General features: G+C 43.6%; 1 protein-coding gene across 1 annotated transcript in view; it reads left to right on the forward strand.

The window, feature by feature from the left end:
- The window catches only part of tnfsf10l (TNF superfamily member 10, like), an 82,264-nt gene that overhangs the window by 52,403 nt on the left and 2,791 nt on the right, over positions 1–27,070 (forward strand). The window contains exons 3-5 of the mRNA XM_014207390.2: positions 22,315–22,351; positions 22,653–22,760; positions 25,270–25,433. Of these exons, the coding sequence (XP_014062865.1) occupies positions 22,315–22,351; positions 22,653–22,760; positions 25,270–25,433 (309 nt within the window). The remainder of the gene's footprint in view (positions 1–22,314; positions 22,352–22,652; positions 22,761–25,269; positions 25,434–27,070) is intronic.

A 27,070-nucleotide genomic window follows, 5' to 3' on the forward strand; every position in this document is an offset into this window, starting at 1 on the left:
TCTGGTTTCCGAGCTGGTCACGGGTGCACCTCAGCCACGCTCAAGGTCCTAAACGATATCATAACCGCCATCGATAAAAGACAGTACCCTGCAGCCGTCTTCAATGACCTGGCCAAGGCTTTCGACTCTGTCAATCACCACATTCTTATCGGCAGACTCAACAGTCTTGGTTTCTCAAATGACTGCCTCGCCTGGTTCACCAACTACTTCTCAGATAGAGTTCAGTGTGTCAAATCGGAGGGCTTGTTGTCCAGACCTCTGGCAGTCTCTATGGGGGTGCCACAGGGTTCAATTCTCGGGCCGACTCTTTTCTCTGTATACATCAATGATGTCGCTCTTGCTGCTGGTGATTCTTTGATCCACCTCTATGCAGATGATACCATTCTGTATACTTCTGTCCCTTCTTTGGACACTGTGTTAACTAACTCCCAGACGAGCTTCAACTCTCCTGCTGTGGCCTCCAACTGCTCTTAAATGCAAGTAAAACTAAATGCATGCTCTTCAACCGATCGCTGCCCGCACCTGCCCGCCCGTCCAGCATCACTACTCTAGACGGTTCCGACTTAGAATATGTGGACAATTACAAATACCTAGGTGTCTGGTTAGACTGTAAACTCTCCTTCCAGACTCACATCATGCATCTCCAATCCAAAATCTGAATCGGCTTCCTATTTCGCAACAAAGCATCATTCACTCATGCTGCCAAACATACCCTCGTAAAACGGACTATCCTACTGATCCTTGACTTCAGCGATGTCATTTATAAAATAGCCTCCAACACTTTACTCAGCAAATTGGATACAGTCTATCACAGTGCCATCTGTTTTCTCACTAAAGCCCCATATACTACCCACCACTGCGACCTGTATGCTCTCATTGGCTGGCCCTCGCTTCATATTCGTCGCCAAACCCACTGACTCCAGGTCATCTATAAGTATTTGCTAGGTAAAGCCCTGCCTTATCTCAGCTCTCTGGTCACCATAGCAGCACCCACCCGTAGCATGCACTCCAGCAGGTATAATTCACTGGTCATCCCCAAAGCCTATTCCTCCTTTGGCCGCCTTTCCTTCCAGTTCTCTGCTGCCAATGACTGGAACGAATTGCAAAAATCACAGAAGCTGGAGACTCATATCTCCTTCACTAACTTTAAGCATCACCTGTCAGAGCAGCTCACAGATCACTGCACCTATACATAGTCCATCTGTAAATAGCCCATCCAACTACCTCATCCCCATATTGTTTTTTTGTTTTTTTTTGCTCCTTTGCACCCCAGTATCTCTACTTGCAAGATCATCTTCTGCACATCTATCACTCCAGTGATTAATTGCTAAATTGTAATTACTTTGCCACTACGGCCTATTTATTGCCTTAACTCCCTAATCTTACCTAATTTGCACACACTGTATATAGATTTTATTCTATTGTGTTATTGACTGTACGATTGTTTATTCCATGTATAACTCTGTGTTGTTTGTGTCACACTGCTTTGCTTTATCTTGGCCAGTTGGCAGTTGAAAATGAGAACTTGTTCTCAAGTGGCCTATCTGGTTAAATAAGTTGATTTTTATTTTTTTTTACTTGAAGGGAACAAGTATGTCAGGTCAACTTGAAGAGAACACTGGTGTTCCTTCATTCATTCTAATCTCTTAGGCACATGTGGCTTTAACCAGACATGGCTGGTATAATCTATTATTAACACCTTAGAGACAAGGAGACCATACAGCACTCATAGTCCTTCTCATTCATCCCCCTCTCCTTTCTCCCCCTCTTCTCCACTCATCTGACCCATAGTCATCCTCGTATCTCATCCATCCTCCTCTCCTTTCTCCTTCTCTCCTCCACTCATCTGATCCATAGTCATCCAAATTGTTAATTTATCCATCTCTCCTCTGCTCCTTGCATGTGTGTTATACGTGACCCCCCTCCTCAGCTAGCCTTCTCCAAACGTTGTAGATAATCCTCACTATCCCCTCTTCCGCTGCCCAGTCTCAATGGCTCGTTTTGTCCGCCCTCCCTCCCTCTTCCTCATTCCAATCCTTTCTTTTAACCCCCCCCCACACACACACACACACACACACACAAATTGCTGGTTAATTTCGGAAGTTTCTTGTCCTCGGGCATGGGTTGTAGGGAGGGAAGGAAGTAAATAGAGGGGAATATGTAGTAACTGTAGATAGATTTTGTCTAGATCTTGGTTACTGTAGATACATTGCTTAACCATCTAACACATCAAAGAGCACACATGCACACACTCATCAAATCAAATTTCTATTTGTCACATTCGCCGAATACAACAGCGTGCTCTTTGTGTTATTTTCTTCCTTCCCTCCCTTCAACACCTGCCCGAGGATGAGGAGGTATGGGACGTGATGTGTACCAACAAAGTGGGCTATATTCAACAGGGTTAAAAATGAATAACGAATGACAGCCAGGTGTGGGGGGTCACAAAAGGCATCTGTTTGTCTAGTGTCTACCCCTCTCTTTGCTCTCCATCCGTCCCTCCATCGTCCCTTGCTCCCGCCATCCCTGTCTCCGTCCTGGGTCAAGGTTTGCGTTCCACCCAGTTCGGAGTTGTCTGTCTGTCTGTTTGCCCATTGTGTCTTTTAAAAAAAGCGAAAAAAGGAGAAAAAAAGAGAGGAAGAAATAAAGGGGGAAAATTATTATCTTGGAGTGGAGCGTGCTACGGGGGTCTTGCTCCATAACCTGTGAACAAAGCAGACTGTTTGGAAGAGGAAAATAAAATAATGGAATGATTGAGAGGGAGAGAGAGAGCTTGAGAGAGAGTGAAAAAAGGTAGAGTTATAGGGACAGAGAGAAAGAACAAGGAAGCAGAGTGTGTAGAAACGGAGAGAGGGAAAGGGAGAGACGGAGGCTGGTTAATAAAGTAGCTAAGGTCAAGTTGGTATGGCGGGGTTGTGGTGGTAGTATTGCTGTGTACTGTAAACTGGTCTCTCTCCGCCCTCTCTCTTTCTCTCTCTGCCAACAATGTGCAGCAGCTCAGTCAGAGTTGGTATGTCTGAGAGTCAGGTTACATACTTAGGTTACGGTGCAGTGGAGAGGACAGAGTATTGCACGTAGGAACACATGCGCGCACACACACTGAGTACACCACACATAGGAACACACTGAGTACCACGCACACACACACTGAGTAAACTGCATCTACTCAGTGAGTGTGAAAAACACAGTAGCGTTGTAGTTCTTGACACAAACCGGTACACCTGGCACCTACTACCATACCCATACCAAGCACTTAAATACCAATACCAGGTACTTAAATATTTTGTTTTGCCCATTCACCCTCTGAATGTCACACATACACAATCCATGTCTCAATTGTCTCAGGGCTTAAAAATCTTTCTTTAACCTGTCTCCTCACCTTCATTTACGCGGATTTGAAGTGGATTTAAGAAGTGACATCAATAAAGGATCATAGACTGACCAGGTGAATCCAGGTAAATCCAGGTAAAAGCTATGTCGTGGAAAGAGCAGGTGTTCATAATGTTTTGTGCACTCATTTTACATGGGTCTTTCTATAAGCTAAGGTACCAGTGAAGATTCCCTACACTGGACAACTTGTTACAGCTGTTGGTAAGTCATTGATAGTAATCTGCCAATTGTTTTCATGTCATTACATTAAGATATAAGGATGGATCATTGCTATTTTCAATAAAATTCACAAGTTGATTTAAAACCTATGTTTAACCCTTTATCATGGTTGGTGTCTTGACAGATTTGTCCAAAAATTGTGTGACATAAAACATTACTTTTCTGTCCTTGCATTTATGGCAATTACTTTATATCATATATTAAGCATTAACCAGTTAAATTAGCCATTAAACTTGAACCATGTAAGAATCCTGGATCTAGCTGTCCTACAGTTTTTTTGGTGTAGAAATCCCAGAAATGCAGTGTAACTACATATAATTTCCTGTATCCTTATGTTATTGGGTGAAAACTGTTTTCATGGGCACACAAATCCAAAACAATGTATGCATTGCAAAAATGAATTTTTCTAACTGGGTCACCATACCTTGATACGTAAAACCTAAATCGACACTGTCGTTAACGTGGTTCTTCAATAATTATACATACTACTTGTTGGATGCCATTTGGTGTCCAGCTGATTAGTTACGCCATTATATTTTTACGCATCATCATCTGATCCTGGAAGGAATTTTCCAAATGACAGTCAAGTGAACAACAGCTGTTGTGATAGCGCCTGCGATGCAACAACAGGCCAAGTGCTGGAAAAAAAGGTGTTCATGATTTAATGTTCAGAATATATTGGTGTCTCATTCGGTACCCCATTGAAGACAGTTGTGCCTGGATCCACGTTGTATCTAATATCCCTAGCGAATTAATGTTGATCATCTGTTGTTTGCAATAACAATAAATAAAGTCACACACACTACATAAAAGCTTCCAGTAATTACATTTTGGCATCACTGTGCCTTCTTCATCATTGTGCCTTCTTCAACCTGAAGAAGACACAGTGATGCCGAAACGTTGGTGGTTACCCAATAAATAACTGGGAGCTTGTATATAGTGTGACTATATTTTTTTATTTTTATAGCATACCGTTTACTCGCCATTAGTCAGCACCTCTATCAACTTTTTTGTGGGTGTGCGCCAGCTCATGCTTTTTATTATAAGATCATCTGTTGTCTGCTTGATTTACAGCAGGGTCTCATTAGATTTAACAAAGAAAGCGTCAAGGTATTGAGTTAATGTTTTAATACGTTTTTGTGCCTCGGATTGGACACCGAGTCTACTGTGAGCAATAGGGTATAGGATAGACTATTGCACAACATACAAAGCCATTCCTATTAATTATTCTGGATGTAATGACAACAAACAGCAATTTTAAACAATACAAGGGGCTTGAAGTAGCCTAGATGAACTTGAATTTGGAGCTCAGAAAATCAAGTACTGGAATAGGCCTACCTTGAAAATCAAATATTTATTCAATTTGGTGCTTGAAAAGTTATTGTAATTATTGTAGCCAATTTCTGTTCTCCTGCTCCCTTACAATTATCCGCGATTTTTGTGAGAGATGTGGCCACTTTTGTTTGTTTCCTGCCGCTTTAACTGAAGTGTGTTGTGCTGCTCTTTTTGCGGTAAAAGCATGTGCTGTTATTATGAGCACGACAACATCTAATATTGGCTTCAACTGGGCTTTTCATACAAATACTTCCATTAAAAAACAAAGCTGGTTTTTGGTCACCTTCTCATTATAAAAACAGTGATGGTGAGATTAATGCTACCGTTATCCATGGCTTATCTCTGCCTGCGTCGGCCACATAGGCTACTGAAAAATTACCACGCATGCATCCTATTTAGTCAGGCAATGTCCACATTATTCTCACATATTTTATAATGTAATAATAATTACAATATCAATACAATGGCAAGGCCTAAAAAAGTGTTGGCGTCTTAAAGTCATTGTAAAATGAGAATTTGTTCTTAACTGACTTGCCTAGTTAAATTAAAGGTATAAAAAAAATAAAAAATATTATTATTAGGGAGGGGTTCTATATTAGGCATTATATGTACTATTATATAAATTATACAATTGTATAACATTTCGGTCCTTGAAAAATACAATTAAGTGCTTGAAAAAGTCCTTGAATTTGACTTCCCAATGTCTGTATGAACCCTGCTTAAAGGATATATAGGCCTATGTTGTTGTATAGGTGGCATATATTAACTTTTGTTCCTCTAAGTACACATGTGAAACAGCATGAATATACACTGCTCAAAAAAATAAAGGGAACACTTAAACAACACAATGTAACTCCAAGTCAATCACACTTCTGTGAAATCAAACTGTCCACTTAGGAAGCAACACTGATTGACAATAAATTTCACATGCTGTTGTGCAAATGGAATAGACAACAGGTGGAAATTATAGGCAATTAGCAAGACACCACCAATAAAGGAGTGTTTCTGCAGGTGGTGACCACAGACCACTTCTCAGTTCCTATGCTTCCTGGCTGATGTTTTGGTCACTTTTGAATGCTGGCGGTGCTTTCACTCTAGTGGTAGCATGAGACGGAGTCTACAACCCACACAAGTGGCTCAGGTAGTGCAGCTCATCCAGGATGGCACATCAATGCGAGCTGTGGCAAGAAGGTTTGCTGTGTCTGTCAGCGTAGTGTCCAGAGCATGGAGGCGCTACCAGGAGACAGGCCAGTACATCAGGAGACATGGAGGAGGCCGTAGGAGGGCAACAACCCAGCAGCAGGACCGCTACCTCCGCCTTTGTGCAAGGAGGAGCAGGAGGAGCACTGCCAGAGCCCTGCAAAATGACCTCCAGCAGGCCACAAATGTGCATGTGTCTGCTCAAACGGTCAGAAACAGACTCCATGAGGGTGGTATGAGGGCCCGACGTCCACAGGTGGGGGTTGTGCTTACAGCCCAACACCGTGCAGGATGTTTGGCATTTGCCAGAGAACACCAAGATTGGCAAATTCGCCACTGGTGCCCTGTGCTCTTCACAGATGAAAGCAGGTTCACACTGAGCACATGTGACAGACGTGACAGAGTCTGGAGACGCCGTGGAGAACGTTCTGCTGCCTGCAACATCCTCCAGCATGACCGGTTTGGCGGTGGGTCAGTCATGGTGTGGGGTGGCATTTCTTTGGGGGGCCGCACAGCCCTCCATGTGCTCGCCAGAGGTAGCCTGACTGCCATTAGGTACCGACATGAGATCCTCAGACCCCTTGTGAGACCATATGCTGGTGCGGTTGGCCCTGGGTTCCTCCTAATGCAAGACAATGCTAGACCTCATGTGGCTGGAGTGTGTCAGCAGTTCCTGCAAGAGGAAGGCATTGATGCTATGGACTGGCCCGCCCATTCCCCAGACCTGAATCCAATTGAGCACATCTGGGACATCATGTCTCGCTCCATCCACCAACGCCACGTTGCACCACAGACTGTCCAGGAGTTGGCGGATGCTTTAGTCCAGGTCTGGGAGGAGATCCCTCAGGAGACCATCCGCCACCTCATCAGGAGCACGCCCAGGCGTTGTAGGGAGGTCATACAGGCACGTGGAGGCCACACACACTACTGAGCCTCATTTTGACAGGTTTTAAGGACATTACATCAATGTTGGATCAGCCTGTAGTGTGGTTTTCCACTTTAATTTTGAGTGTGACTCCAAATCCAGACCTCCATGGGTTGATAAATTGGATTTCCATTGATTATTTTTGTGTGATTTTGTTGTCAGCACATTCAACTATGTAAAGAAAAAAGTATTTAGTAAGATTATTTCATTCATTCAGATCTAGCATGTGTTATTTTAGTGTTCCCTTTATTTTTTTGAGCAGTGTATGACAGTCATAGTAAACAGGACTCTATGCCCTATTTAATGCACTACGTTTGACCAAGGCTTATAGGGCTCTGGTCAAAAGTAGTGCACTATATTGGGAAATTGGGTGCCATTTGGTATGCTGATCTAGTATACTTATTATTCAGTGTATGACATTCATAGTAAACATATAACATGTAGAACCAGAAGATTGTCAAACTGTGAACTCTGGACAAGTTTATCCTAAACTTTAAGAGGTGAGATATTTACAAACTTTTATCATAGGATGTGTTCCAAATGGCACCCTATTCCCTTTGTAAAGCACCACTTTTGATTAAGGAATGTCTTTTAATGGATTGTGTTTATATGGAGCGGCTCATCCAGGGATTGATAATTCAAGTCTGGTTGCTGGACAGGTAAATGTGTGTACGTGCACACACACACACTCACACTTTGGCTGCTGGACAGGCCAGTGAGTGCCTGCCAATGTGATATAACAGTGAATAATGTAGAGGAGTTGTTTGTTTCTTAGGCAATACCTCCAATAAATACAAACAATTTAGGGTAGGATGTGTTATAGATTGTTTTTTGCTGGTGCTATGCCTATTCTAAAGAGGTGCTATGCCTATTCTAAAGAGGGCTTCAGCACTGTCTTGCCCCTCCCTGGCCCATGAATGCAGGTGAAGCATATAGAGGACTGGAAACTCCAGTATAGGGGTTATCATGAGATTGGATGTCAGGCGTGAAGTCTATGGCTGTGATTGCTCCACAGTGTCCTACAGAGAAAAAGTCACAATAGAGGCAATACCATGTTGTGTTTGTGACTGTCTGAAATCATAGAAAAAATTATAGAATGAATTTGAGATATTTTAGGCTGTGAATGATTCTATGTTTGTGAACAAGGTGGTTGTTCTGGAAGGGTCAAACAACATTTTTACTAACAACATGCCACTTTGAGCAAAGCCAGTGTGTCTCAACACATCAGCTACTACAGCGACTGAAATGACTGCAACACTTAACAAAGAGCTGCAGTTAGTTTCAGAATGGGTGGCAAGGAATGTTAGTCCTAAATATTTCAAAAACTAAAAGCATTCTATTTGGGACAAATCTTTCACAAAACCCTAAATCTTGTAATAAATAATGTGGAAATTGAACAAGTTGAGGTGACTAAACTGCTTGTAGTAACCCTCGATTGTAAACTGGCATGGTCACAACACATTGATACAACAGTAACTAAGATGGGGAGAAGTCTGTCCATAATAAAGCGCAGCTCTACCTTCTTAATCATATGGGTACCTGGGACGGTAGCGTCCCACCTGGCCAACATCCAGTGAAATTGCAGAGCGCCAAATACAAAAAGAGAAATTCTCATTATAAAAATTCTTGTTAATCCAACCACGGTGTCAGATTTCAAAAAGGCTTTACGGCGAAAGCATACTATGCGATTATCTGAGAACAGCGCCCAGCAGACAAATCATTACAAACAGTTACCAGCCAAGTAGAGGAGTTACACAAGTCAGAAATAGTGATAAAATTAATCACGTACCTTTGATGATCTTCATATGGTTGCACTCACAAGACTCCTATTTACTCAATAAATGTTCGATAAAGTCCCTCTTTATATCCAAAAACCTCCGTTTTGTTCAGTAATCTACAGGTTCAAAGGCAGTCAAAACAGACAGACGAAAAATCCAAAAGTATCAGTAAAGTTCGTAGAAACATGTAAAATGATGTTTATAATCAATCCTCAGGTTGTTTTTAGTCATAATAATCAATAACATTTCAACCGGACAATAGCTTCGTCAATATAAAAGGAAAACAAGAAAGGCGTGCTCTCGGTCGTGCGCATGAAAACCTCTGGGACACTGCAGTGTCCACTCATTCAAAGTGGTCTTACTCCCTCATTTTTCAGAATACAAGCCTGAAACAATTTCTAAAGACTGTTGACATCTAGTGGAAGCCATAGGAAGTGCAATTTGAGTCCTAAGTCAATGGATACTGCAATGGCATTCAATAGAAAACTACAAACATAAAAAAATCAGACTTCCTGGATGGATTTCTTTCAGGTTTTCGCCTGCCATATCAGTTCTGTTATACTCAAAGACATTATTTTAACAGTTTTGGAAACTTTAGAGTGTTTTCTATCCAAATCTACCAATTATATGCATATCCTAGCTTCTGGGCCTGAGTAGCAGGCAGTTTACTTTAGGCACGCTTTTCATCCGGAGGTGAAAATAGTGAGGTTTTTAACAGCACGATCAACAAAGCAGGTCCCAAGGCAGGTACTGTAGCTTAATTAACTGGCGCCGCCAGAGATGCAACCTCTCTCATTGTCACTCAATGCCTAGGTTTACCCCCACTGTACTCGCACCCTACCATACCCTTCTCTGTACACTATGCCCTGAATCTATCCTACCACGCCCAGAAATCTGCTCCTTTTATTCTCTGTTCCCAAAGCACTAGACGACCAGTTCTTATAGCCTGTAGCCGTACCCTCATCCTACTCCTCTGTTCCTCTGGTGATGTAGAGGTTAACCCAGGCCCTGTGTGTCCCCAGGCACTGTCATTTGTTGACTTCTGCAACCGTAAAAGCCTTGGATTTGTGCATGTTAACATCAGAAGCCTCCTCCCTAAGTTTGCTTTATTCACTGCTTTAGCACACTCCACCAACCCTGATGTCCTAGCCGTGTCTGAATCCTGGCTTAGGAAGGCCACCAAAAATGTGGAAATTTCCATCCCCAATTACATTTTCCGTCAAGACAGAACTGCTAAAGGGGACGGAATTGCAATCTACTGTAAAGAGAGCCTGCAGAGTTCTGTCATACTATCCAAGTCTATGCCCAAAGAGTTTGAACTTCTACTTTTAAAGATCCATCTCTCCAGAAATAAGTCCCTCCCTGTTGCCGCTTGTTATAGACCCCCCTCAGCTCCCAGCTGTGCCCTGGACACCATATGTGAATTGATTGCCCCACCCCCCCATCTATCGTCAGAGTTCGTACAACTAGGTGACCTAAATTGGGATATGCTTTTTTTATTTATTTTTTTCGCCGCCCCATGGACCTCCCGGTCGCGGCCGGCTGCGACAGAGCCTGGGCTCGAACCCAGAGTCTCTGGTGGCACAGCTAGCACTGCAATGCAGTGCCTTAGACCACTGCACCACCCGGGAGGCCAAGGGATATGCTTAACACCCCGGCCGTCCTACAATCTAAGCTAGATGCTCTCAATCTCACACAAATTATCAAGGAACCTACCAGGTACAACCCCAAATCCATAAACATGGGCACCCTCATAGATATCATCCTGACCAACTTGCCCTCTAAATACACCTCTGCTGTTTTCAACCAGGATCAAAATCAAAATCAAATGTATTTTTATATAGCCCTTCGTACATCAGCTGATATTCTCAAAGTGCTGTACAGAAACCCAGCCTAAAACCCCAAACAGCAAGCAAAGCATGTGAAAGAAGCACGGTGGCTAGGAAAAACTCCCTAGGAAAAACTCCCTAGAAAGGCCAAAAACCTAGGAAGAAACCTAGAGAGGAACCAGGCTATGAGGGGTGGCCAGTCCTCTTCTGGCTGTGCAGGGTGGATATTATAACAGAATATGGTCAAAATGTTAGTTAAAATGTTCATAAATGACCAGCATGGTCAAATAATAATAATCATAGTAGTTGTCGAGGGTGCAACAAGCACGTCCGGTGAACAGGTCAGGGTTCCATAGCCGCAGGCAGAACAGTTGAAACTGGAGCAGCAGCACGGCCAGGTGGACTGGGGACAGCAAGGAGTCATCATACCAGGTAGTCCTGAGGCATGGTCCTAGGGCTCAGGTCCTCTAGAGACGAAGAGAGAAAGAGAGAATTAGAGAGAGCATATTTAAATACACACAGGACACCGGATAAGACAAGAGAAATACTCCAGATGTAACAGACTGACCCTAGCCCCCGACACATAAACTACTGCAGCATAAATACTGGAGGCTGAGACAGGAGGGATCAGAAGACACTGTGGCCCCATCCGATGATACCCCGGACAGGGCCAAACAGGCAGGATATAACCCCACCCACTTTGCCAAAGCACAGCCCCCACACCACTAGAGGGATGTCTCCAACCACCAACTTACCGTCCTAAGACAAGGCCGAGTATAGCCCACAACGATCTCCGCCATGGCACAACCCAAGGGGGGGGGCGCCAACCCAGACAGGAAGACCACGTCAGTGACTCAACCCACTCAAGTGACGCACCCCTCCCATGGACGGCATGGAAGAACACCAGTAGGCCAGTGACTCAGCCTCTGTAAAAGGGTTAGAGGCAGAGAATCCCAGTGGAAATAGGGGAACCGGCAAGGCAGAGACAGCAAGGGCGGTTCGTTGCTCCAGCCTTTCCGTTCACCTTCACACTCCTGGGCCAGACTATACTTAATCATAGGACCTACTGAAGAGATAAGTCTTCAGTAAAGACTTAAAGGTTGAGACTGAGTCTGCGTCTCTCACATTGGTAGGCAGACCATTCCATAAAAATGGAGCTCTATAGGAGAAAGCCCTACCTCCAGCCGTTTGCTTAGAAATTCTAGGGACAATTAGGAGGCCTGCGTCTTGTGACCGTAGCGTACGTGTAGGTATGTACGGCAGGACCAAATCGGAAAGATAGGTAGGAGCAAGCCCATGTAATGCTTTGTAGGTTAGCAGTAAAACCTTGAAATCAGCCCTTGCCTTAACAGGAAGCCAGTGTAGGGAGGCTAGCACTGGAGTAATATGATCACATTTTTTGGTTCTAGTTCTAGATCACAGTGATCACTGCCTCATTGCCTGCGTCCTTCATGGGTCCGCGGTAAAACAACCATCCCTCATCACTGTCAAATGCTCCCTAAAACACTTCAGCAAGCAGGCCTTTCTAATCGACCTGGCCCGGGTATCCTGGAAGGATATTGACCTCATCCCGTCAGTAGAGGATGCCTGGTTGTTCTTTAAAAGTGCTTTCCTCACCATTAGAAATAAGCATGCCCCTTTCAAAAAATGTAGAACTAAGAACAGATATAGCACTTGGTTCACTCCAGACTTGACTGCCCTTGAACAGCACAAAAACACCCTGTGGTGTACTGCACTAGCTTCGAATAGTCCTCACGATATGCAACTTTTCATGGAAGTCAGGAACCAATACACACAGTCAGTTAGGAAAGCAAAGGCTAGCTTTTTCAAACAGAAGTTTGCATCCTGCAGCACTAATTCCAAAAGGTTTTGGGACACTGTAAAGTCCATGAAGAATAAGAGTACCTCCTCCCAACTGCCCACTGCACTGAGACTAGGAAACACGGTCACCACTGATAAATCCACGATAATCGAGAATTTCAATAAGCATTTCTCAACGGCTGGCCATGCTTTCCACCTGGCTACTCCAACCCCGGCCAACAGCTCTCCCCCCCCCGGGTCTTCTTCACCAAAATCCAGACAGCTGATGTTCTGAAAGAGATGCAAAATCTGGATCCCTACAAATCAGCTGGGCTAGACAATCTGGACCCTCTCTTCCTAAAATGATCAGTCACCATTGTTGCAACCCTTATTACTAGTCTGTTCAACCTCTCTTTCGTATCATGTGAGATTCCTAAGGATTGGAAAGCGGCCACGGTCATCCCCCTCTTCAAAGGAGGAGACACTCTAGACCCAAACTGTTACAGACCTATATCCTTCCTGCCCTGCCTTTATAAAGTCTTCGAAAGCCAAGTGAGCAAACAGAGCACCGACCATTTCGAATCCCATCGTACGTTCTCCGCTATGCAATCTGGTTTCCGAGCTGGTCACGGATGCACCTCAGCCACGCTCAAGGTCCTAAACGATATCATAACCGCCATCAATAAAAGACAGTACTGTGCAGCCGTCTTCATCGACCTGGCCAAGGCCTTCGACTCTGTCAATCACCACATTCTTATCGGCAGACTCAACAGCCTTGGTTTCTCAAATGACTGCCTCGCCTGGTTCACTAACTACTTCACAGATACAGTTCAGTGTGTCAAATCGGAGGGCCTGTTGTCCGGACCTCTGGCAGTCTCTATGGGGGTGCCACAGGGTTCAACTCTTTTCTCTGTATATATCAATGATGCCGCTCTGGCTGCTGGAGATTCTTTGATTCATGCGCTCCAGCAGGTATATTTCACTGGTCATCCCAAAGCCAACACTTCTTTGGCCACCTTTCCTTCCAGTTCTCTTCTGCCAATAACTGGAACGAATTGCAAAAATCACTGAAGTTGAAGGCTTATTTCTCCCTCACTAACTTTAAGCGTCAGCTGTCAGAGCAGCTTACCGATCGCGGCAGCTGTACACAGCCCATCTGTAAATAGCCCATCCAACCAACCAACGACCTACCTACATATACATTTACATTTAAGTCATATAGCAGACGCTCTTATCCAGAGCGACTTACAAATTGGTGCATTCACCTTATAATATCCGGTGGAACAACCACTTTACAATAGTGCATCTAAATCTTTTAAGGGGGGGGTTAGAAGGATTACTTTATCCTATCCCAGGTATTCCTTAAAGAGGTGGGGTTTCAGGTGTCTCCGGAAGGTGGTGATTGACTCCACTGTCCTGGCGTCGTAAGGGAGCTTGTTCCACCATTGGGGTGCCAGAGCAGCGAACAGTTTTGACTGGGCTGAGTGGGAACTGTGCTGCCTCAGAGGTAGGGAGGCGAGCAGGCCAGAGGTGGATGAACGCAGTGCCCTTGTTTGGGTGTAGGGCCTGATCAGAGCCTGAAGGTACGGAGGTGCCGTTCCCCTCACAGCTCTGTAGGCAAGCACCATGGTCTTGTAGCGGATGCGAGCTTCGACTGGAAGCCAGTGGAGAGAGCGGAGGAGCGGGGTGACGTGAGAGAACTTGGGAAGGTTGAACACCAGACGGGCTGCGGCGTTCTGGATGAGTTGTAGGGGTTTAATGGCACAGGCAGGGAGCCCAGCCAACAACGAGTTGCAGTAATCCAGACGGGAGATGACAAGTGCCTGGATTAGGACCTGCGCCGCTTCCTGTGTGAGGCAGGGTCGTACTCTGCGAATGTTGTAGAGCATGAACCTACAGGATTGGGTCACCGCCTTGATGTTAGTGGAGAACGACAGGGTGTTGTCCAGGGTCACGCCGAGGCTCTTAGCACTCTGGGAGGAGGACACAAGGGAGTTGTCAACCGTGATGGCGAGATCATGGAACGGGCAGTCCTTCCCCGGGAGGAAGAGCAGCTCCGTCTTGCCGAGGTTCAGCTTGAGGTGGTGATCCGTCATCCACACTGATATGTCTGCCAGACATGCAGAGATGCGATTCGCCACCTGGTTGTCAGAAGGGGGAAAGGAGAAGATTAATTGTGTGTCATCTGCATAGCAATGATATGAGAGACCATGTGAGGATATGACAGAGCCAAGTGACTTGGTGTATAGCGAGAATAGGAGAGGGCCTAGAACAGAGCCCTGGGGGACACCAGTGGTGAGAGCACGTGGTGCGGAGACAGATTCTCGCCACGCCACCTGGTAGGAGCGACCTGTCAGGTAGGACGCAATCCAAGCGTGGGCCGCGCCGGAGATGCCCAGCTCGGAGAGGGTGGAGAGGAGGATCTGATGGTTCACAGTATCAAAGGCAGCAGATAGGTCTAGAAGGATGAGAGCAGAGGAGAGAGAGTTAGCTTTAGCAGTGCGGAGAGCCTCCGTGACACAGAGAAGAGCAGTCTCAGTTGAATGCCCAGTCTTGAAACCTGACTGATTAGGATCAAGAAGGTCATTCTGAGAGAGATAGCAAGAGAGCTGGCCAAGGACGGCACGTTCAAGAGTTTTGGAGAGAAAGGAAAGAAGGGATACTGGTCTGTAGTTGTTGACATCGGAGGGATCGAGTGTAGGTTTTTTTCAGAAGGGGTGCAACTCTCGCTCTCTTGAAGACGGAAGGGACGTAGCCAGCGGTCAAGGATGAGTTGATGAGCGAGGTGAGGTAGGGGAGAAGGTCTCCGGAAATGGTCTGGAGAAGAGAGGAGGGGATAGGGTCAAGTGGGCAGGTTGTTGGGCGGCCGGCCGTCACAAGACGCGAGATTTCATCTGGAGAGAGAGGGGAGAAAGAGGTCAAAGCACAGGGTAGGGCAGTGTGAGCAGGACCAGCGGTGTCGTTTGACTTAGCAACGAGGATCGGATGTCGTCAACCTTCTTTTCAAAATGGTTGACGAAGTCATCCGCAGAGAGTGAGGAGGGGGGGGAGGGGGAGGAGGATTCAGGAGGGAGGAGAAGGTAGCAAAGAGCTTCCTAGGGTTAGAGGCAGATGCTTGGAGTTTAGAGTGGTAGAAAGTGGCTTTAGCAGCAGAGACAGAAGAGGAAAATGTAGAGAGGAGGGAGTGAAAGGATGCCAGGTCCGCAGGGGAGGCGAGTTTTCCTCCATTTCCGCTCGGCTGCTCGGAGCCCTGTTCTGTGAGCTCGCAGTGAGTCGTCGAGCCACGGAGCAGGAGGGGAGGACCGAGCCGGCCTGGAGGATAGGGGACAGAGGAAATCAAAGGATGCAGAGAGGGAGGAGAGGAGGGTTGAGGAGGCAGAATCAGGAGATAGGTTGGAGAAGGTTTGAGCAGAGGGAAGAGATGATAGGATGGAAGAGGAGAGAGTAGCGGGAGAGAGAGAGCGAAGGTTGGGACGGCGCAATACCATCCGAGTAGGGGCAGAGTGAGAAGTGTTGGATGAGAGCGAGAGGGAAAAGGATACAAGGTAGTGGTCGGAGACTTGGAGGGGAGTTGCAATGAGATTAGTGGAAGAACAGCATCTAGTAAAGATGAGGTCAAGCGTATTGCCTGCCTTGTGAGTAGGGGGGGAAGGTGAGAGGGTGAGGTCAAAAGAGGAGAGGAGTGGAAAGAAGGAGGCAGAGAGGAATGAGTCAAAGGTAGACGTGGGGAGGTTAAAGTCACCCAGAACTGTGAGAGGTGAGCCATCCTCAGGAAAGGAACTTATCAAGGCGTCATCCCCATATTTGTTTTTGTTTTTCTGCTCATTTGCACACCAGTATTTCTACGTGCATATGCTCATCTGCACATATATCACTCCAGTGTAAATTTCTAAATTGTAATTACTTTGCCACTTTTGGCCTATTTATTGCCTTACCTCCTTACTTAATTTGCACACACTGTATAAATATTTTTCTATAGCATTATTGACTGTACGTTTGTTTATCCCATGTGTAAATCTGTGTTGTTTTTTGTCGCACTGCTTTGCTTTATCTTACCCAGGTCGCAGTTGTAAATGAGAACTTGTTCTCAATTGGCCTACCTGGTTAAATAAATGTGAAATAAAAATAAATAAAAGGTGCCACAAGGAGGGACTTTAGAATATTACAATTGGCTCAGATGGCCCTTGGATGTACAGAGAGAGCAAACATTAATAATATGCACATCAATCTCTCCTGGCTCAAAGTGGAGGAGAGGTTGACTTCATCACTACTTGTATTTGTGAGAGGTATTGACATGTTGAAAGCACAGAGCTGTCATTTTAAACGACTGGCACACAGCTCAGACACCCATGCATACTCCACATGACATGCCACCAGAGGTCTCTTCACAGTCCAGAACAAACTATGGGAGGAGCACAGTACTCCATATAGCCATGACTACATGGAACTCTATTCCACATCAGGTAACTGATGCAAGCAGTAGAATCAGATTTAAAAAAACAGATAAAAATACACCTTATTGAACAGCGGGGACTGTGAAGCAACACAAACCTACACACAGACACATGCATACACACACATGATAACAGACGCACTATACACAAGTACACATGGATTTTGTGTTGTAGATATTTGATAGTGGAGTAGGGGCCTGAGGGAACACACTTAGTGTGTTGTGAAATCTGTTCTGAATGTATTGTAATGTTTGTAATATTGTAATATTTGTCAACTTCCTTGGCAGCAGCTAATGGGAATCAATAATAAATACAAATACAAATTCAATATACTATATTTCTATTCTATACCTATAGGAGGGTATAAATTACTTATTACAGCATTGGCCGTGCTGAAAGACAGAAATGGTAACTTCTTCGAGTATATTAGTACTAGTTAAGATTCACCCACTTTAAGACCACTAGCTCAGATCTGTATATCACTCAGACTGTGACCATTCTACTGTATTTCTAGAACTGTCTTACAGGAGGTATAAGTTACTTATTAATGTTAACTCCTGCTGAAAGAACGGGAAAACAGTAACTTATTAGATTAGATCAGACCTAGATAAGGTTCCCTGTCCGTTCCATAGATCCAGATGTGTATATCACTCAGACCATGTTCATTCTATCTATCATATTTCTATATCTGTCTCTTAAATGAGATATAAGTTACATATTAATCATCAGCCCTGCTGAAGGAACTGAGAAACGGTAACTTATTTGAGTAGATTATGGCAAGATAAGTTTCCCTTTCTGCACCACATAGCTATGGAGAGCTTAGACTGGCCCAGACCTGCACCACACACACATATTAAAGGATTGGGTTTCAATCTTCTTCTAAGCTCCCAGAGTAGGCCTAATACTTGTTCATGTGCATACTTGTCTTTCCCTCTTTCCCTCTCCCCTTGTTTTCCCTCTTTCCTTCTTTCCTTTTCACTATCTTTTCCAGTGAATAACGAGGGCATGGATTCAGTAAAACATTCTAGAGAAAAAAATCCAAGAAGCTTCGTAACAAAAAAAACGCAAATAAGTTCTTAAGGAAGTTATGAAGTACGTACACAAAATCGTAAGAACTTTCTCAAATTCCTTCTTAAGAATGTTTAGTGAATCAAGACCCTGTTTATCTGCTTTTTCTGATATCAGTGGCCATATTCACGAAGCATGACGGTGTAGTTCTGCTGATCTAGGATCAGTTTGGCCCTCATAGATCGTAATTAATAAGATTACATGGGGGGGGGGGGACTTATCCTAGATCAGCACACCTAGTTTGATTACTGGCCCAGTAAGGCTCTGTGCAGAATCATCTTAAGAACTTTTTCAAATTCGTTCTTAAGAACTTTAAAGGGATAGGTCAAGATTTTGGCATTGAAGCCCTCTATCTACTTCCCTAGTCAGATGAACTCGTGGATACCATTTTTAGGTCTCTGCGTCCAGAGATTTCCAGTCATTGCGCTAACGCTAGTTAGCATTGACTCGCGAAACTACGTTTAACTTCCTTTATCTTGGATGCAGAGATATAAAAATGGTATCCGAGTTCGTCTGAAAATCTTGCACTATCCCTTTAAGTGAATCAGGACCCTGTGTCTCAGTTCGTTCTCTACAGGGTCTGTACTGTACTAGGGCCTCTGTAAAAAGGGTGAAAGGTTGAAGACTTTGTTTGTTTGTTGTTGTTATTGCAGCTGGTGGTTTTACTGTTATGGTTGCAGTCGGTGCTCAATCTTTAACCCTGGTCACATTTAGAACACAGATCTTCGCGCTATAAACCAAAACTGCAATGTGAAAGCAATTGTCTTGTGTGTGTGTGTGTTTTGTGTATGTATGCGTGCACTGTAAAATAAAATGTTATCAATGTACAATTGTAAAGCAACCAGCAGCAATAGGATTGTGAGTTTTCTCAACAAAATAGCATTGAAGTTTACTCAACGTACAACTGTAAGGTAACCAGTTGCAATAGGATTGTGAGTTTGCTCAACATTTGGGCGTATAGCTGAACTAACATACACTGAACAAAAATATAAACGCAACATGTAAAGTGTTAGTTCCATGAAACATGGGACCATCACATTGTTCTGAAGCCATTCCAACGTTGCTTTGGTTATATGCTTGGGGTCATTGTCCTGTTTGTTCTTCCCGCAAAACACCAGTCTCAACGTCAACAGTGAAGAGGCGACTCTTGGATGCTGGCCTTCTAGGCAGAGTTGCAAAGAAAAAGCCATATCTCAGACTGGCCAATAAAGAGAAAAGAATAAGATGGGCAAAAGAACACAGACACTGGATAGAGGAACTCTGCCTAGAAGGCCAGCATCCCAGAGTCACCTCTTCACTGTTGACTTTGAGACTGGTATTTTACGGGTACTATTTAATGAAGCTGCCAGTTGAGGACTTGTGAGGCGTCTGTTTCTCAAGCTAGACACTCTAATGTACTTGTCCTCTTGTTCAGTTGTGCACCGGGGCCTCCCACTCCTCTTTGTATTCTGGTTAGAGCCAGTTTGCGCTGTTCTGTGAAGGGAGTAGTGCACAGCGTTGTATGAGATCTTCAGTTCCTTGGCAATGTCTCACATGGAATAGCCTTCATTTCTCAGAACAAGAAAAGTCTGATGAGTTTCAGAAGAAAGTTTTTTGTTTCTGGACATTTTAAGCCTGTAATCGAACCCACAAATGCTGATGCTCCAGATACTCAACCAGTCTAACGAAGGCCAGTTTTATTGCTTCTTGAATCAGAACAACAGTTTTCAGCTGTGCTATCATAATTGCAAAAGGGTTTTCTAATGATCTATTAGCCTTTTATAATGATACACTTGGATTAGGTAACACAACGTGCCATTGGAACACAGGGGTGGTGGTTTCTAATAATGGGCCTCTGTGCGCCTCTGTGCGCCTATTGTTTCCAGCTACAAAGGTAATTTACAACATTAAAAATGTCTACACTGTATTTCTGATCAATTTGATGTTATTTAAATGGTCAAAAAAATATTTTTTCTTTCAAAGACATTTTTAAGTGATCCCAAACTTTTGAACGGTAGTGTACATAGACGGACAGACAGAGAACAGGGTCTTTCTAACAACAAATCAAATCAAACATTATTTGTCAACGGCACCGAACTTACCTTGAAATGCTTACTTACAGGCCCTTAAAACCTGTTAGGGCTAGGGGGCAGTATTTGCACGGCTGGATAAAAAAATGTACCCGATTTAATCTGGTTACTAATCCTACCCAGTAACTAGAATATGCATATACTTATTATATATGGATAGAAAACACTCTAAAGTTTCTAAAACTGTTTGAATGGTGTCTGTGAGTATAACAGAACTCATTTGGCAGGCAAAACCCTGAGACATTTTCTGACAGGAAGTGGATACCTGATGTGTTGTATTACCTTTAAACCTATGCCATTGAAAAACACAGGGGCTAAGGAATATTTTGGCACTTCCTATTGCTTCCACTAGATGTCACCAGCCTTTACAAAGTGTTTTGAGTCTTCTGGAGGGAGATCTGACCGAACAAGAGCCATGGAACGATGATGGCCCATTAGACACCTGGCGCGCGAGTTCATGTTGGGTACCCTCGTTCCAATACGTTATAAAAGAGAATGCATTCGTCCACCTTGAATATTATTCATGTTCTGGTTAAAAAAGGCCCTAATGATTTATGCTATACAACGTTTGACATGTTTGAACGAACGGAAATATATTTTTTCCCCTCGTTCATGAAGTGAAGTCCGGCGGGCTTAGATCATGTGCTAACAAGACGGAGATTTTTGGACATAAATGATGAGCTTTTTTGAACAAAACTACATTCGTTATGGACCTGTGATACCTGGAAGTGACATCTGATGAAGAGAATCAAAGGTAATGGATTATTTACATAGTATTTTTGATTTTAGATCTCCCCAACATGACGGCTTGTCTGTATCGCAACGCTTATTTTTCTGGGCGCAGTGCTCAGATTATTGCAAAGTGTGATTTCCCAGTAAGGTTATTTTTAAATCTGGCAAGTTGATTGCATTCAAGAGATGTAAATCTATAATTCTTTAAATGACAATATAATATTTTACCAATGTTTTCTAATTTTAATTATTTAATTTGTGTTGCTGACTTGACTGCCGGTTATTGGAGGGAAACGATTTCCTCATCATCAATGTCATAGTAAAACGCTGTTTTTGGATATAAATATGAACTTGATAGAACTAAAAATGCATGCATTGTCTAACATAATGTCCTAGGAGTGTCATCTGATGGAGATTGTAAAAGGTTAGTGCATCATTTTAGCTGGTTTTATGGTTTTGGTGACCCTGTCTTTGAATTGACAAAACATTACACACAACTCTTGTAAATGTACTGTCCTAACATACTCTAAATTTATGCTTTCGCCGTAAAACCTTTTTGAAATCGTAAAACGTGGTTAGATTAAGGAGATGTTTATCTTTCAAAGGGTGTAAAATAGTTGTATGTTTGAAAAATTTGAATTTTGACATTTATTTGGATTCAAATTTGCCGCTCTTGAAATGCACCTGCTGTTGATGGAGTGCACCACGGGTGGGACGCTTGCGTCCCACCTAGCCCATAGAGGTTTTAACAGTGCAGTTCAAGAAGAGTTAAGAAAATATTTACCAAATAAACTAAAGTAAAAAATTCTAAATGTAACACAATAACATAACAGTAACAAGGCTATATACACATACCGTACACAAAGTACAGAGTACAGTTTGAAATATCACTGGTTGTTGCTGCCAATTGTCAGCATGTTTTGTGTAAATACCATCACACTGGCTTTCCTGCTATGTTCTCCCACAATGTCTATATCCGTCTTTCCACTGCCTACATGCATTGTGTAAATACCATCACACGGGCTTTCCTGAGACGTTTTCCTACAATATCTTTATGCCCGGAGCAGAACTTCAGCAATGCATCTTGAATCTATCCCACAAACACACTCTGCCCAACAAATAAGTGATATCTCTTCTTGGATCTTTTTATTTTGTTTGTTTATCTTTCGCACGTACCCACCAAACCTCCGTCAAAGGAGTAAGGGATTTGAGAAGGAGTGAAAGAGAGCGAGATGGAGTGTGTTATGAAATGAAAGCTTGACTGTATCAGTGTCTTAAGTTTGAGTAAGTCAAGACTACAGTACATGCCAGTGAAACGGCATAAGGGAGAAACTTAACCTCAGCACGTGACTGATAGTGATGAAGATGGGGATAATGATGATGCTGGTTGTTTTTTTTTTACTTTCGATGTCTATACTTTGGAAGTTTCTATCATAAAGATAATGATGCTGATCTAGTCTCTGCCAGCACCAATGCCAACTGTTCTCATACGACATCTTTATCTTAATTTTATAGGTGACAGAGAACATAATCTCAAAACAGACATTTCAAGGTGAGTCAATCTCTCAAATACTGTACCTGTCTGTATGACCGTTGTGTGACGCTCAGTAACAATGACAACAATTAAAACTCTATCAACCGGAATACCTATCTCCTATCATACTCTACCTGCATGACCTATTGTGTGACAAAAAAAAACAATGACAAAACTATCTATACATGCAGTACATGTATACCCCCTATCGTGGTGTTGAATCTGGAACTACATTTTGTCTTTATCTGTCATGACCTCGATAGTGGTGGTGATGATGGTAATGATGATGATGTCATGTTTATGCGTCTCTCTCTGTCAGATGCGAGAACGTTACCTCACACCTTCAACACTTCGGGCTCAAAGTTCGCTACCTCTGTGCCCCAGCGGCCGTCAGCCCACCTGACCCTCAGAGACAGCAGCACTCAAGGTGAGAGTGTGTGTGTGTGTCTCTCTGTCTGTGCTAGTGTGTGTACCAGACCTGGGTTCAAATACTATTTAAGGTATTTCAATTACTTTTCTATTTACTTTTCAGTTACTTTTACATTTGTAATTTAGATATTTGTTGTTTGAAAAGACAGCTAGTTTAATATTTGAATGTATTTGGAAATACAATTGGAAAGTATTTGAAAATACTCAAATACACTCCAAAGGATTTAACCCAGGTATTTAGAAATAGTATTAGAAGTAAGTATTTGAAAATACTTTCAAATAGTAGGCTATTTATGGGAAATTATTTGAAATGCTACAGCAGGTTGTAGTCAGGTTTGGCCTGCGTTTCTGGTGTTATTACCATCAGCTCTAAAGCAGTGGAGGCTGCTGAGTGGAGGACAGCTCTTAATAATGTCTGGAAGGGAGTAAATGGAATGGTATCAAACACATGGTTTTCATCTGTTTTTCACCATTCCATTTACTCCATTCCAGCCATTATTATGAGCCGTCCTCCCCTTAGCAGCATCCACTGCTCTTCAGGGCACGGTCTCTCTCTCTCTCTCTCTCTCTCTCTCTCCCTCCCTCTCTCCCTCTCTCCCTCTCTCCCTCTAGCCATCCAGGCCAAGGCCTGTCTCTTTGCTAGGCAACAGGGGCGGCAGGTAGCCTAGTGGTTAGAGCGTTGGGCCATTAACCGAAAGTATTCTAGATGAAATCCCTGAGCTGACGAGGTAAAAAAATTTTCCAAGGCCGTCATTGTAAATAAGAATTTGTTCTTAACTGACTTGCCTAGTTAAATAAAGGTTAAATAAAAAATAAAAAAAAACAGTCAGGAGGAAGAGAGGGAGTCAAGTTTTCTCATAAGGAAATAAGTCACTTTAATTCCTTATGAGTGCCAGAAGTTTATCCTGATCTGGAAGGTCTCCTGTCTTGGCAAAACTCCTGGCTCTTCTTGTAAGGCAATAAGGAAGTCCATTCCAGACCAGCCAAAAAGCCCTAGGAGACATTACAGGAATGTACACATGCATACACGCACGCAGGCGTGCATGCACACTTACACACACTTCAAAGGGCTATGAATGTGTGTGTGTTTGTGTGTGCATCCATGCAAGCGCATTTGTTTGGTTTAACAAATAGGAACATTAGGAATCAGTTTGTTCAAATTAAAGACATCTTGCATCAGAGCCCTTGACTTTTTCCACATTTTGTTACGTTACAGGCTTATTCTAAAATGTATTGAATCGTTTTTTTCCCTCATCAATTTACAAACAATACCACATAATGCAAATCAAAAACACAATCCTGTCTCGAAGCTCTTCGGACAATTCCTTCGAACTCATGCCTTGGTTTTTGCTCAACTGTGGGACCTTATATAGACAAGTGTGTGCCTTTCCAAATCATGTCCAATCAATTTAATTACCACAGGTGGGCTCCAATCAAGTTGTAAAAACATCTCAAGGATGATCAATGGAAACAGGATGCACCTGAGCTCCATTTCGAGTCTCATAGCAAAGGGTCTGAATACTTGTGTTAATAAGGTACTTCTGTTTTTTATTTTTAATACATTTGCACAAAAAAAACTGTTTTTGCTATTTCATTATTGGCTATTGTGTGCAGATTGATAAGGTTGGGGGGGGAAACAATTGAATCCATTTTAGAATAAGGCTGTACCATAACAAAATTTGGAAAAAGTCAAGGGGTCTGGAGAAAAAAAAACATCCAGTCAGTGGCAGTGAAAACAGCTCATTGATGAGGGAGCTCGAAGGAGAATGGCATGAATCATGCAAGCTAACAGGCGGGCCACAAACAGGCAAGTAACGGTGCAGTACAACAGTGGTGGGCAGAGCAGCATCTCGGAACGCACAACTCCGTCGGTCCTTGTCACGGATGGACTATTGCAGCGGACGACCACACCGGCTTCCACATTTATCAGCTAAGAACAAGAACAAGCTGTTTCAGTGGGTACGCGATCACCAACTCTGGACAATTTAGGAGGCGATGAAACCTGGTTCCTGTTGTGTCATGCTGATGGCAGAGTCAGGATTTGGCGTAAGCAGCATGAGTTCATGGTCCCATCCTGCCTGGTGTTAATGGTACAGGCTGGTGGCGGTGGTGTAATGGTGCGGGGAATGTTCTCCTGGGACATGTTAGGTCCCTTGATACCAATTGAGTAATGTTTGAACTACACCTTGTAGAATCCATGCCATGAAGAATTCAGGCTGTTCTGGAGGCAAAGGGGGGTCCGACCCTTTAATAAATAGGTGTACCTTATAAAGGGCCAATAGGACTTAATAGGGAATAGTGTGCCATTTGGGACACATTCACACTTAACTGATATAGATTTTCCTGCAGGAATATTACTTGTCTGTTTGGTTACTCCTCCTATGCTCCCTTCTTTTCTGCCTCTCCCTCCGTTTCACCCTCGCATCGTTTTTTTCTCTGTGCCCGCTGCTGCCCATTTTTCTCCTTTCCTCGCTCTCTCTCTTGCGCACACTCTCTCTCTCCAACAGGGTCTCCCGTGTATCCCACCCCGCAGCCCGACCTCCACCAATCATGTCGCCACCCAGTCCGCTCATGGACCAATCAGAGCTTCGGAGCCCACCTTTACAACATGACCTTAGCCAATGGGAGGCTGCGTGTGCCCCAGGATGGGCGTTACTACATGTACTCTCAGGTAAACACATTTGACATTGAAGTATACTGTATAAGGGCGGCAGGTAGACTAGCGTTTAGAACATTGGGCAAGTAAAGGTAGCTAGTTTGAATCCCCAAACCGACAAGGTGACAAATCTGCCGACGTATCCTTGAGCAAGGCACTTCACTCTAATTGCTCCAAGGTTGCCATTGATAATGGCTGACCCTTTCGTTGACCCCACTCTCCGAGATTGTCCCAAGGAGAGTTGGGATATGCAAAAAACACATTTCCAATTCACACAGTGCATGTACAGTGGCTTGCGAAAATATTCACCCCCCCTTGGTATTTTTTCTATTTTGTTGCCTTTACAACCTGGAATTAAAATGTATTTTTGGGGGGTTTGTATCATTTGATTTATACAACATGCCTACCACTTTGAAGATGCAAAATATTTTTTCTTGTGAAACAAACAAGTAATAAGACAAAAAAACAGAACTTAAGCATGCATAACTATTTACCCCCCTCCCCCCTCAAAGGCAATACTTTGTAGAGCCACCTTTTGCAGTAAGTCTCTATAAGCTTGGCAAATCTAGCCACTTGGATTTTTGCCCATTCTTCAAGGCAAAACTGCTCCAGCTCCTTCAAGTTGGATGGGTTCCGCTGGTGTACAGCAATCTTTAAGTCATACCACAGATTCTCAATTGGATTGAGGTCTGGGCTTTGACTAGGCCATTCCAAGACATTTAAATGTTTCCCCTAAAACCACTCGAGTGTTGCTTTAGCAGTATGCTTAAGGTCATTGTCCTGCTGGAAGGTGAACCTACATCCCAGTCTCAAATCTCTGGAAGACTGAAACAGGTTTCCCTCAAGAATTTCCCTGTATTTAGCACCATTCATCATTCCTTCAATTCTGACCAGTTTCCCAGTCCCTGCTGATGAAAAACATCCCCCCCAGCATGATGCTGCCACCACCATGCTTCACTGTGGGGATGGGGTTCTCTGGGTGATGAGAGGTGTTGGGTTTGCACCAGACATAGTGTTTTCCTTGATGGTCAAATAGCTCAATTTTAGTCTCATCTGACCAGAGTACCTTCTTCCATATGTTTCGGAGAGTCTCCCACATGCTTTTAGACAATGCCTTTTTTCTGGCCACTCTTCCGTAAAGCCCAGCTCTGTGGAGTGTACGGCTTAAAGTGGTCCTATGGACAGATTCTCCAATCTCCGCTGTGGAGCTTTGCAGCTCCTTCAGGGTTATCTTTGGTCTCTTTGTTGCCTCTCTGATTAATGCCCTCCTTGCCTGGTCTATGAGTTTTCGTGGGCAGCCCTCTCTTGGCAGGTTTGTTGTGGTGCCGTATTCTTTCCATTTATTAATAATGGATTTAATGGTGCTCCATGGGATGTTCAAAGTTTCAGATATTTTTTTATAACCCAACCCTGATCTGTACTTTTTCCCTGACCTGTTTGGAGAGCTCCTTGGTCTTCATGGTGCCGCTTGCTTCGTGGTGCCCTTTGCTTAGTAGTGTTAGTAGTGACTCTGGGGCCTTTCAGAACAAGTATATATACTGAGATCATGTGACACTTATATTGCACACAGGTGGACTTTATTTAACTAATTATGTGACTTTTGAAGGTAATTGGTTGCACCAGATCTTATTTATGGGTTTGATAGCAAAGGG

Source organism: Salmo salar, chromosome ssa07 (assembly GCF_905237065.1).
Source record: "Salmo salar chromosome ssa07, Ssal_v3.1, whole genome shotgun sequence".
NCBI classification, from domain to species: domain Eukaryota; kingdom Metazoa; phylum Chordata; class Actinopteri; order Salmoniformes; family Salmonidae; genus Salmo; species Salmo salar.